The following is a 12,762-nucleotide window of genomic DNA, read 5'->3' as shown; positions in this document are numbered from 1 at the left end:
GGGGTTATGAGTGTTTATGTGAGTTCTAGAGATCAAATTCTGATCTGGTTCTCACAAGGTCAATAGTTTATGAATGAGCTACTTCCCGTGCCTGGACCCAGCTTTAATGAATGGAAGCCTTCAAAGCTGTGAAGCATTGCAGAATTTAACAAACCCAGAGAGAACCTTGGGAGGTTCCACAGTTCCCGGGAGAGTTTGCAGAGCAGACAGTGCTGTCTGGCACTCAGGGTGTGTGGCCCAGGAAGTGCAATGGATGATCCTGGTTGCAAAGCTTGGGATCTTGCTCCAAGTCAACATTTCAGTGTTTCCAGACTGATTTAAAACCCCACCCCAGCCTGGAATTTAGCCAAAGTAAACTCATTTCAGTCCTAAAGAGAGACCGACTTTCTAACATTCAGGCCCCAGTGTTGATGAGCAGAAAATTCTACAGTGCTTAAAGAAGGCAGATTGTGGGATAAAAGGTACTAGTGGGTTATATTTTCTATCTCAAACATCTACAATTCTGTGAATATGACAACCAGTCTGCAAGTGACAAGATGCTACAACTAACGAATCGGAAATTACAAGTATGTGCCATTTGCTATAGCAAGTTAACTGCAATTTGATGTTTTAAATTCTTTTTCATATTTATATACTTTTATGCATAGTTTCATCATGGGAATTTTGTTATTTCTTGACACTATAACTCATACTATCATGCACAAAACGATAGAGTGAAAGGTGTTCTGATCTAGACCTATGAAGGTACTATAGGTGACTCATAAAGGGATTGTTCAGGACTGGTGAGGCAGCTCAGTATGTATAAGCACCAGCTGTGCAAGCCTGACCACCTGAGTTCAATCCCTGGAACATACGCAAACAAGAGAGATGCAGTGGTACCTATCCATAGCCACAACATTCCTACTGTGAGATGGGATGTAGATGAACTACACAGAAGTATGTATGCAGCTAGCATGCAGCATGAGAGAACCAATTCCCTAGAGTTGTTATCTGACCTTCACATGCATGCAGTGGCAAAACACACACACACACACACACACACACACACACCAGCGCGCGTGCACAGCAACAACAGCACATGAAAACAACTAGATACATGACTGAGTGACTAGAAACAGGTATATTTTACTGCTAAATCCTGTTAATAGTCATAGGTGTAGGAGAAATGAGAAAAGCAATTTGATAATCTCCATGGATGCTGCAGAGACATCTGCCCAAGTTCTATATTTATGATAAGAATCTCAAAGCAGGTTTCAGTGAATAAATACCCCAATTCAAAGGCTGAATCATGCTAAATGGTGAACTATGGAGGCTTCCCAACACAGATACTCAGTGGTCGTCAAAGAGAGTGTTTCCACCAAATTAAATTATACAAGAGGAAAGAGTAAAAGAATCAGAAAACTGAAAGTGTTATTAATCACTAGAAAACGATGCCTGTGCCTATCTGGGAGACTACAGAAGCTCTACCAAGAGCTTTCAATGGGACTGAACATGTACCATAGGGAAACCTCTAACCCTTATGTCTATATATGTAAATAAATATAACAAGTTAGGAAATACAATGTCAAATAAAACAAAGCAATTCATAAACGGAGTATAGAGTCCCAGCACTTGGGAGATAGAGGCAGAATTAAGAAGTTCAGGGTCATTGTTGGCTAAATAGTGAATTCAAGGGCTACTTGATGCTCTTGTATGAATAAATAGAAAGAAAGGATGGAAAGAAGGAAGGAAGAAAGAAAGGAGGAGGAAGGAAAATGCAACACAATACAATACAAGTAGAAATTCTATTTAAAAGCCCAACAAAAGTTTCCAGAAATAAAATGAGCAAGCAAAATGAAAATGCCAGCAAAACATCTTTGGAAGAAAGCACTTCATTCTTAAACAGGAAGATTCAAATTTTTAAAATGTCAAGGTTTAGTGAGTTGGTTTATAAATTTTTCCAATCACAATGAAAATGCCAATATCACAAAGTTACTAACAAATTTTTTGAAAATTCTGAAAAGCAAGAATCACGAAAATACACAACTGGGTTACAGTAAGTTACACAGAATCCTCTCATAGAGACATTAATGCCCATTGTTAAGGTGGGAGTTAGGTTAATGCTTCACAAGAGACTGCGATATAGTTACTTTCAAATGTCTTGAAGGTGGTTTCTTTCCTTTTAATTATTTTATTTTTATTTCGCCTGCATTGGTGTAGGATTCCCCTGGAACTGGAGTTACAGGCAGTTGTGAGCTGCTATGTGGATGCTGGGAATTGAACCCAGGTCCTCTGGGAGGACAGTCAGTGCTCTTAACCGCTGAGCTGTCTCTCTAGTCCAGGTTTCTATCCTTTTAAAGTGAACTCCTTTGAAAATAAAGACATTTTCATTGACGTGTTTATTTTGTGTGGGTATGAAGGTGTGCTTGCGTCTGTGTACATGTGCATGGGGAGGCCACAGGACAACCTGGGTGTCCTTCCTCAAGAGTTGCTCACCTTGTTTGGTGACACAAAGTCACTCCCATGGAGTACACAGATGTGATTAGGGCTGGCTGGCTAGTGAGCCCCGGAGACCCTCCCGCCTCTGCTAACCCAGCACTGGGATTATAGAAGACTTCTCCATGCCCGGCCTTTCCACACGGGAACCTTGGATCAAGTCCAGCCCCTTGTGCTTATAAACCAAACACTTCACCAACTGAGCTACGGCCACAGGGGCTTGATGTATTATTTCTATAGTTCTGAATTTTGAAAACAGAAAAGGAGACATGTCTCTTCAAACTGGAAGACATGTCCTCGGGGAATGCAGAAGTTCTTGGTAAAAGATTTGGACCTTATTTAGTAACCAGTAGGGACCAGAAATTGCAAAGAACCAATGCAATGTTATTGTTTAGGAGTGTCCCTAAAAACAATGTCCCCAAATGTTAAAGTCTGGCTCCTTTTCACTAAAAGGGGACTGCATGGAAATACAGAACACTGGGTAGCATTCCTGCAGGGTGCTTTACCTTTACTTCAAGGTAAAACTCGAGGGTAGGGACCAGGGCTCTTTCAAAAATTTGGCAAACCAGCCCAAGTGCTAACTGAGAAGAAGCTACTGCGCATGGTAATTTCATTTTCTTGTATGCTAGATAGCAAAGGGAGGGACAGGGGTGTAGCATTTCTAGAATTCTCTGCACCTCTCAAGATTCCGCTGCCCTAGTTTTAGCCAAACTCACTAACAGGTATATTTTATCAGAAAATTTCTTAAAGAGCCCTCAGCTGCCTTATCTCAGTTACCTTCTACTAACCTTGCTCTTCAACCTGACAAAGAGCAGATAAATGCCTACTCACGCTGTCAGTTTGTCTACAGACACTGCGCACGCCCGCCTGAGAAGCCATCCTGAAATGGAAGTCACTATCTGATGTAGAAGCTGCTGCCGGACTGACTTTCCTTCCACTAAAAAATTGTTCGGATCCACGTCTTTCAAATACAAACTCTAAAAGCTCTCACACTCTGGGGAGCAAAGACACTAATTGCTTCAGGGAATGGGAAAAGCACACTCAACAGAATCCTTGTCTTCAAGAAAATCAGTCTCCTCCCTCCCTAGAATGTCAACTCCAAGAAGGCACGGACTTCCTGGGTGCTATTTCTCCAGTGTTACTAAGTGTCACTAGCACTTAGGCCAGCACTTGAAAAACAGAAAGTTATCAAAATACCTGTCAGCAAAGGGACAGACCAACAAGCATGGAGACAGCCAGCACACTCCAGCAGCAACATGACGAGTTCGAGACCAATAGCAGTTAAAAGAAAGAACAGAGTGGGATGAAGCTGAGGGAATGGGTCATTGAGCCACTAAGAAAAACTGATTTCAGAGGACAAATAGGGGAAGAGATTGACAAAGACCTGAGACTGGAACCACAAAGCCTCCTAAGAACGATAAGATGCTACGGCTTGGCGGTGTCTCTGACCTTTGTGCTAAGGTTTGGTCCCCACCAACCTTAGGTGGGGCCAGTAGGAAGTAGGGTCTTGCAGGAGGCCTTAGGTCACTGGGAATCCTGGATTCCCTCTCTCCCATTTTCCTTCTCCTTCCTGACCATGAGGTGAGCAGTATGCACCATCATATGCTTTCTGACATTGCCATCTGTCTCAACCCCCAAGGACCCAAAGCAATGTAATCACTCAGTATCGGTTGGAGTCTCCCAAATGGTAAACCAAGGACAATCCTTTTTGTCTGTATGAATTAAATGTCTTCGGTTTTTTTTTTTTTTTTTTTTTTTTTTTTTTTTTGTGATGGTGATAGAAAACAAACCCAGGGGGTATGGGCAACTGAAGGAGAAGGGAGAGGCTGGGGAACAGTAGAAAGATGAGAGTCAGGGCAGAGGCTTGAAAAAGGTAACAAATGGATGCTAGTTTAACCTCTAAAGGAAACAGACTAGAAGGCAGCCATGAATCTTGGACAGGAATAGTGATGGGACCACAGGCTGACCCTGGTGTTCCCCCACACAAGTAAAAAACATAAGGGCTTCCACAAACCCTAAAAACAAGTTGGACAGCTTACAAAAACTGGCTTAATGAAGAATTAGAGCCACTGATTAAATTCAGTGAAAACTTTCAAACAAATATGAACGATTGCTTTTCCTAGGTGAAATTTACTCTTTCCGTCACAGCAGGGCTGGTTCAATATTTTTAAAAGTGTTAACCGTTAACTAATGTTAACTGGGAGAAGATGCTAGTCACTGATTCTGGAAGCCCCAGAAACACACAGATGTCAAAAGCTCCAAGCGGTTCTTTGTTCGAGTCATGGTTTTGAAGACAGCTCCAGATAAACCCAACAATTGAGCTGTTGTAAACAGCCTTGCTCTTTCATGAATTTCTCACTCTATTTAGAAGTATGGCTCCTTTGTTCACAAACTACTCCCAACAGTTCCATATTTAGAATCCCAAAGGCGTACCTTAGATTCATTTGATAAATGAGTGAGCCGTTGCATGGGTGGGTGGACAGGAGAGCCATCAGATAGCATGTGCAGAATGCTTCATGTATGTGGATCCCTGACTGGCCAGTGTTAATGCTGCCCCACCTTCACAAGCATCACTTCGGTGTTTAACAGTGAAACTGGATTCAAGTGTGATGGGAGATGCCATTATGTATATATGTTTCTCATACTGGTTAATGAATAAAGCACTGTTGGCCAATAGGAAAGAGAGATAGGAGGGACTAGAAGACAAGGAGGAAAGAGGAAGTAGGAAGTCAAGACGGAGAGTCTGGAGAATGCAGAATGCCGGCTACCTGGTTAAGAGAAGACCAGGTGGAAATACTAGATTAACAGAAATGGGTTAATAATTAAGACAGAGCTAGCCAATTAGAAACTAGTAATGGGCCAACAGAATTATATCAAATACAGAGTCTCAGTGTGTTAATTGGGGCTGGCGTGGCAGCGGGACCAGACTAGCGGCGGGAGGAAAAACCTTACTCCTTACAAAAGTGTATCAGAGGATTCTGAGATAGGGTTCTCTGAGTAGCTCTGGATGCCCTGGAACTCTCTTTGTAGATCAGGCTGGTTTCAAACTCAGAGATCTGCCTGCTTCTGCCTCCCAAGTGCTGGGATTAAAGTTGTGTGCCACCTTCACTCTGCATGATAGTGTTAAAAAAAAAAAAAAAAAGGCTGAGTGACAGCACTTGGGAGACAGAGGTAGGCAGATATCTGAGTTCAAGCCCAGACTGGTCTACATAGTGAGACCCTGTTTCAAAAACAAACAAATAATAGGACAAGGGAGGAGATTTGACATTGGGGCAGATTTACTACAAGGCTAAATGAAACACCTGTCACAGCCTCTCACTTGCAAAAGGACCCTGCCAATAAGCACTAATAATGTGTTTACACTGTCTGATGAGTATAGCAGTGGTTCTCAACCTATGGGTCCAGACACCTTTGAGGGAATCAAAGGACCTTTCACAAGGGTCAAATATCAGGCTGGGGTCCAAGCCTTTATCAGATGACCTCTGAAGGACAAACCACAGCATTTACTGAGGACACTGAGTTGGGGAATCAAAGCATGGGTTGCCAGTCAAATTTCTGGGCAGCTTCTCATTCCTCTCGAAAAGCCCTGTTTTGAAGGCTCACGGTTCTCGTATCATGACTTCCCTTTCAGCTTTAACATCTCCTGTGCAAATGAAGTCACAAGAGACATTCAGCTGTTACAAACTTCATGTCAAGCTTTGAAGTGCTTTTTAATAGCAGAAATATTTGGCTCACGTGTAGGCTTTGTAGCTATGGTAAATACCTCTTAGTTATCTGTCGCTACTGTTATTCCACACCTCCAATTTGGAGGAGAAATTCTGCATATGCATTGAGGCACTAGAAAAGAATATTGAACTATATCTGAGCTCTTTTGTGAATGGTTTCCTTTTATTTCTTCTCTCATGGAACTAATAGTTTTACCCGGATTGTACTGGTTATGGGTGGGAAAGCAGTACGCAGAAAGGGGAACTCTGATTACTGTGGCACTGGCTGGTGGCTTTCCCTTTCTCAGCTGCTGGAGGTTAGGTGGTCAAGCAGCTCCTTCCTATAAGATCACACTTATTCACCTGCCCTCCCCCACCTTGTGTGTGTTCCTGTGTGTGTGTGTGTGTGTGTATGTGTGTGTGTGTGTTTGGGGATATGTATGAGTTGCAGTGTGTATGAGTATATGTGTGTGTTTGGGGGTGAGTATGAGAACGTGTGTGTGTTTGTGTGTGTGTGTGTGTATTTGGGGAGGTGTATGAGTGTGTATGTGTTGCAGTGTGTATGAGTATATGTATGTGTTTGGGGGTGAGTATGAGTATGTGTATGTGTTTGGGGGGTGTAGAAGTGTGTGTGCTGGGGGTATATAAGTATTGTGTGTGTGTTTGGGGATGTGCATATATGTGTGTATATGTGTGTGTGTGTGTTGGGATATGCAAGAGTATATGTGTATGTGTGTTTGGGAGTGTGTATGATGAGTGTGTATGTGTGTGTGTGTGTTGGGGTGTGTGAGTATGTGTGTGTTGGGGTGAATATGAGTGTGTGCATGTATGTGTGTGTTTGGGGCTGTGTATGATTGTGTGTGTGTTGGCGTGTGTATGAATGTGTGTATTGGGGTATATGGGGTGTGTTGGGGTATGTATGAGTATGTGTATATGTGTGTGTGTTGGGATGTGCATGAGTGTGCATGAGTATGTGTGTGTTGAGGTGTGCATGAATGTGTGTGTTGGGGTGTGTGTGAGTGTTGTGTTGGGGTGTGTAAGAGTATGTGTGTGTTTGGAGGTGTGTATTAGTGTGTATGAATGAGTATGTGTATGTGTTGGGGCATGTATAAGGGTGTGTGTTGAGATGTGCATGTGTTTGTGTTGGGGTGTGTATGAGGAGTGTGTGTGTGTGCGTGTGTATGTGTGTGTATGTGTATGAGGAGTGTGTGTGTGTATATGAATGTGTATGTGTGTATGAGTGTGTGTTGGAGTGTGAATGAGTATATGCACATAAAGGCTGGAGGTCAATGTTGGTTGTCTCCCTCAATCATTTAGCCACCTTATTTTATGAGACAGAATATCTTACTGAACCTGAGCCTCGCCCGATTGGCTCGACTGGCTGGCCATCCAGATCCAAGGATATTCCTGTCTCCACTTCCCCAGTGCTAGGATTACAGGTACATACCATGGAACCATTTTTTGCTTGTTTTAACATGGGTGCTAAGGATTTGAACTCAGTTCCTAAAGGTTACACGACGAGCCCTTAATCAACAGAGCCATCTCCCAGCCCCTCCTGGCTTCCTGCGATTCTTTAGAAGACTTTGGATAAAAATGCTCTTAGTTTTTACAAAAGAGGAAACTGACCACAATTAGTCTTTGATAAAGGTAGAAAAAAAAACCCCAAAATAAACAAACAATAATAAAAAAGCACTTCTCATTAGGGAATCTGGTATTATTACTGAAATGCACCCTGTATTGCCTTTATGTCACCCCATGTATCAGAAGAATACATATAGGCATAGCATTTTTGAGAGCAGACACATCTGAACAAAGGCCAGGCAGTAAGCATTTGGGATCTACCCTGTGCTGAACAGAAACATTTCACTTTATGTAACTTAATTATTTTATGAAGAGATAACAGAAAATTTTGTTGCATGCCCCAAGTTGAATAATTGACATTTTTATTCCTTAAAATGCAATATTTTGGAACTCTAGCTATGTTTATTAATTAGTGATTATTAACACCCAGTAAACAACATTATGTCTTGTAAAAACACAATCTCACTGCACAGCGTGAAACTGAAGTCTATTATTCTCTGATTCCATATGCTGAAATACCCTCAAATGGTCACAAATGACCTTAAGCACTAAATAAATGTAAATGAGAACAACATAGAAAATGCACTTTTGATTGATAACTAAAAGACCAGGTTGAGAAGCATGTCCCAAAATGAAGTCCTTTCCAGAAGGAAACGGCTGTGTGAACCATGGAGGAAGGGCTCCACTAAGTCTCCCTCCCGAGTGTTGAGATTACAGATTCATGCCATCTTTCCCAGCATCACTGGTTTTTATTCATTGTGTCTGTTCATCCAACTGTTTTTCTCAAACTACACAGTCAGGGTAGGCAAGTGTCCTCAACAGAGAGAAAACTTAAAACACCAAAGGATGCCAGAATAATATGAAAGATGGGATAACTCCGAATGGGACTGTTACTGTGACAGAAACTGTAGTTAAATGGACAAAAGGAAAATGCATAGATACAGCTGTTTCATGTGTACTAATGGATGACATTCTCCTTTTAGTCCAACTGGTCACAGGGTGGAGCATCAAAGAGCACACAGTGGTTCTACCAGGGGAAAGCAGTTCTACCAGCCTAAAAAAGAACGCACAGAACTGAAAGGGACTAGATGATGAAGATATCTTAGCCTTAACGCTATTGATGCCCTAGGCCACCTGCTTCTATAATTGGGGAGTTTGCTGTATTTTGAAAGCTATGAGTGATCTCCATCATTAAGCATCAGGACCAGTAGAAACCAGTAGGTACAGTATCTGCTCTGACCTCAAGTGATCACAAAAATAATAAAGACTCTTCCCAGGGATGCCAGAATCCCCTAGAGGTACAAGACTGCCCATGCTGAGGGCCACTGGAATAGAGCCACTTAAGAAGGCCTCAAGCTGGGCTTTCCCCAACCTCATACTGCATAATCTTAACCATCAAGTGGACTGGAGAGATGGCTCAGTGATTAAGAGCACTGGACCAAAGGACCCAGGTTCAATCCTAGCACCCACATGGCAGATTACAACTGTCTGAAAGTCCAGTTCCAGAGGATCTGACACCATCACACAGGCATACATGCAGGCAAAACACCAACAAATATTAAAAAAACAAAATGAAAACAAAACAGAACGGAACTCTCCTGAGCCAAGAAGTGTCCCTAACTCAGTGGATAATGCATTACTTGAGTGTTCCACACCATATGTAGTTCTGGTGTTTTCATCTACTGAAGGAGTGTCTGCCTGCCTTGTGGGAGTCTCCCATGGCTAGATGAGATGATACATGTGAAGTGCCCAGAGCAGTGCCTGGTATCAGTGATCAGAACTGGTATTACTGATCAGAACAGAGCTCAGTAAGCATGATCTACTATTACTGTATTAATCCACAGCATCAAGAAAGCAGTTTCCACCGAGAGTTGCTTTCATTCGGACAGGAAACAGAAAGGTATCTTACCAGCTTGATACTTTCTGAGCCTTAAACACGCCAGTCTTCTGATTGCTTGCGATGATGCTGTTCACATCTGGGGGGGGCACAGTTAAGAAAATGTCTGCAGTGATCATCAACGGACTAACACGGAAACCTACAAACACACTGGCTTCTCATCACAGTGGGTTCAACATGAGAAAAAGACATGACTGGTTGATGCTGTGCCATGAAACGCCGACTCAGTGCTGGCAAGATCTTTCCATTCTCGGGCTTGCGATCTTAACACTTGTGGGAGGGACACCTAGGTAGTGCCGTGGAAGGGCCCAGGGGATAGGTGCTGGAGGGCACTGCTGGGGAACATGGGCATCCAAAGACAGACAGACATCCATCAGTCGGTGGGGAGGGCAATGGCAGCCTATGATGACTTTCCTAATTGAAGTGTGAAGTGGTTCCAATCTCCTAAATGCTTGTAGGGGGAGGGGAGATGAGCAGCAGGGACAGTTTTGGGAGGAGGCAAAGGGATGGAGGAAAATCTGGAGCATCTTCGGAGGAAATGCAAATGGAAGAAGAAAACCATTCTAGGGATGTCCTTCTGTATATACGTTTCTCTTAATTGTTTGATGAATAAAACTAGCCAGGCAAGAAGTATAGGCGAGACTACCAGACAAGGAGAATGCTGGGGAGAGGAAGCAGAGAGAAGTCGCCAGAGAGATGACATGCAGCTGCCTGGAAGATAGGACAGTAGGCATTCTCCAGGAAGATACGGCCATGTAGAAATATATAAATAGTTACGGGTTAATAATTAAGAGAGAGCTAGCCAGTAAGAAACCCGAGCCATTGGCTAAACAGTTTATAATTAATACAATCCTCTGTGTGTTTATTTGCGACTAAGGGCGGTGGGACCAGGCAAATAGAACCTCTGTCTACACTAGGGAAGGTCCCTTGAAGAACTTCTGCTTTGGCCTGTGACCTTGCGCTGACATGGGGCTCATATTATAGAAACTTTGCATGACATCTAAAGTCCCTTGGGGGGGGGGAACACATCTAGTTCAACACCAGGAAGAGCTGGACTTCAGATCTACAATGGGCAGCACAGCTTTCTGTGAATGCTGCCATTTCATTCTTTGCTCTGGCCCCTGGACTGACAAAGCCTAATGAATATACTAACACTGACACCCAGAAACTCCTGTGGTCTTATTTTCTGTGCTGACCTCTGTCCCTGGCTTCCCCACAGTCCTCTGATTTCCTAATTTCCGAATGCCCCCACTTCTCATTTATTTGACTTGACACGTTTTCTATAAGACGCCCCACAATCCCCCTTCTGGAGTATGGCAAGTTTGAATAAACAGGAACTAAAATAATGCTATTGAAGGCTGCAAGCTGAACGAAATTGGGCCCATGGGGAGGACACCAGGCAGACAGCGATGTTCCCCTATTGCTTGGAAAAACGCATTTCCTGAATGTTCAAAGCAAACACTGGCCAAGATCTCCCTGCCAGAACAGAACCACAGGATTCTTAAACCCAAATCTCTGCTTGCACCGCCAGGCACACCCATTCTTCTCTGAGTGAATAAGCAGGTATGTGGGATAGCTCTCCTCCCCTCAGGAGCAGGAAGGAAAATCAATTAGGTCCCCTAATGATGGGCTTTGTAGAGGTTTACAAAAGTGCCATAATGCAGACTTCTTTTTTTTCCTGGGTGAACTTTCCTGTATGCAAATTAAATACCGTTAAATTACATTCATTAAAAAAATAAAGGAGACTAATTTCCCTACTTGTTTTGATTAACTAAAATGACACATCGGCCTACGGTTTCTGTCTATTTCAGGAGCGTTCTAGATGAAGTATCTTACAGGAAAGGACGGCTGACATCTTCATTCGGAGAAGCACAAAATTAGTAAAAGTCAACTGACAAGTGTTTTTTATTAAGTCCCCTCCCCTAGCCACACCCAACCTCGAGTTTCCATGGTATCCAACTGCCTGCTATAATGTGCCCGGCACACCTGTAGCGTCCTATGAGTACATGACTAATCTATCAAGCAAAACATATTATTTTGTTAGTGGAGGTAATACTTTTTTATAAAATAGTCACAGGGAAGTTAAATTATATAACTGAGAAAACCTATTAATAATTTCTAGTAAACATCTTAACACTATATACTTTATACAATTTATAAGCCCGAGACTCTAGGTGGTCAGGCTGTAGCAAGCATGGATATTTATATTCTAGAGGTTTTTTTTTTTTTAATGAAAAATTCACTGCAGTATTTAGTCTGCTTTATTTTTAGAACTGGGCAGGAAATATATTTTGTAGTTCAGAAGAGCTTTTAGAAATATATTAAAAGAATCACAGAGAATAGGTGGCCGTGCTATGTTAAAACATTACCTTCAGAGATAAACTCTGATATTCCGCTCTCCCACCCCGTAGGTCAGATTTTGATGGTCTTTCTGGATGGCACTGTGTCCAATAATAGATTTTATCATCTCCCTGTGTCACCTCAGGGTAATAAAGGAAATCCAATCAAACTGAGTCAATATGACCAGGATAATGTTCAACACAACAGACCCAGTTGTGCTCTGTGATCTGCATCCACCTTCCAGAAACTCTCAGTGGGAGGGGCTGGGTGACAGGAAAGCCTTCCTTTGGTTTCTGGATGAGATGGAGCCGGGGTACTTGTCTCACTCAGTTCCTTTGCCACGGCAACTGTGTGTGGCTCAGAGGGAGCCAGATGGCTACCTCCAGCTTCCGTCTTGATTAAGGCACAAGTCAGGAGTGACGCTCCATTCTAATTATGCTTATTTTTATTCTTAAAATATATACTCATATACAATAACAACAAAAGTCTGTTAGGTCAAATTGCACATATTATAGCTGTGTAAAATGCTCTTGAAAATATTGGTCTTGCTTTGTAATAAATTACTTTTTATCAGTTGTGTATATGTTTTGAATCATGTTAATTTTAAAATTACTTATTTATTTTATGTACATGGGTGTTTTGCCTACATATATGTATGTGTTCCATGTGTGTGACCAGTGTCTTTGGGGACCAAAAGAGGGCACCAGATCTTCTGAGACTGGAGTTACAGACAGCTGTGAACCATAGAGTGAGTGCTGAGAATCT

General features: G+C 42.5%; 1 protein-coding gene across 2 annotated transcripts in view; it reads right to left on the bottom strand.

Annotated features, from left to right (window-relative positions):
• Nucleotides 1–12,762, bottom strand: part of Camkmt (calmodulin-lysine N-methyltransferase) — a 353,466-nt gene that overhangs the window by 40,376 nt on the left and 300,328 nt on the right. Inside the window, exon 7 of one of the 2 annotated variants that reach the window (XM_051175205.1) lies at nt 9,670–9,736. The exons of the other annotated variant lie outside the window; for it this stretch is intronic. Within the exon in view, the coding sequence (XP_051031162.1) occupies nt 9,670–9,736 (67 nt within the window). The remainder of the gene's footprint in view (nt 1–9,669; nt 9,737–12,762) is intronic. 2 annotated transcript variants of the gene reach the window in all.

The sequence above is a fragment of the Phodopus roborovskii genome, unplaced genomic scaffold, assembly GCF_943737965.1.
Source record: "Phodopus roborovskii unplaced genomic scaffold, PHOROB, whole genome shotgun sequence".
NCBI classification, from domain to species: domain Eukaryota; kingdom Metazoa; phylum Chordata; class Mammalia; order Rodentia; family Cricetidae; genus Phodopus; species Phodopus roborovskii.
This window is presented reverse-complemented; position numbering and strand designations above follow the sequence as displayed.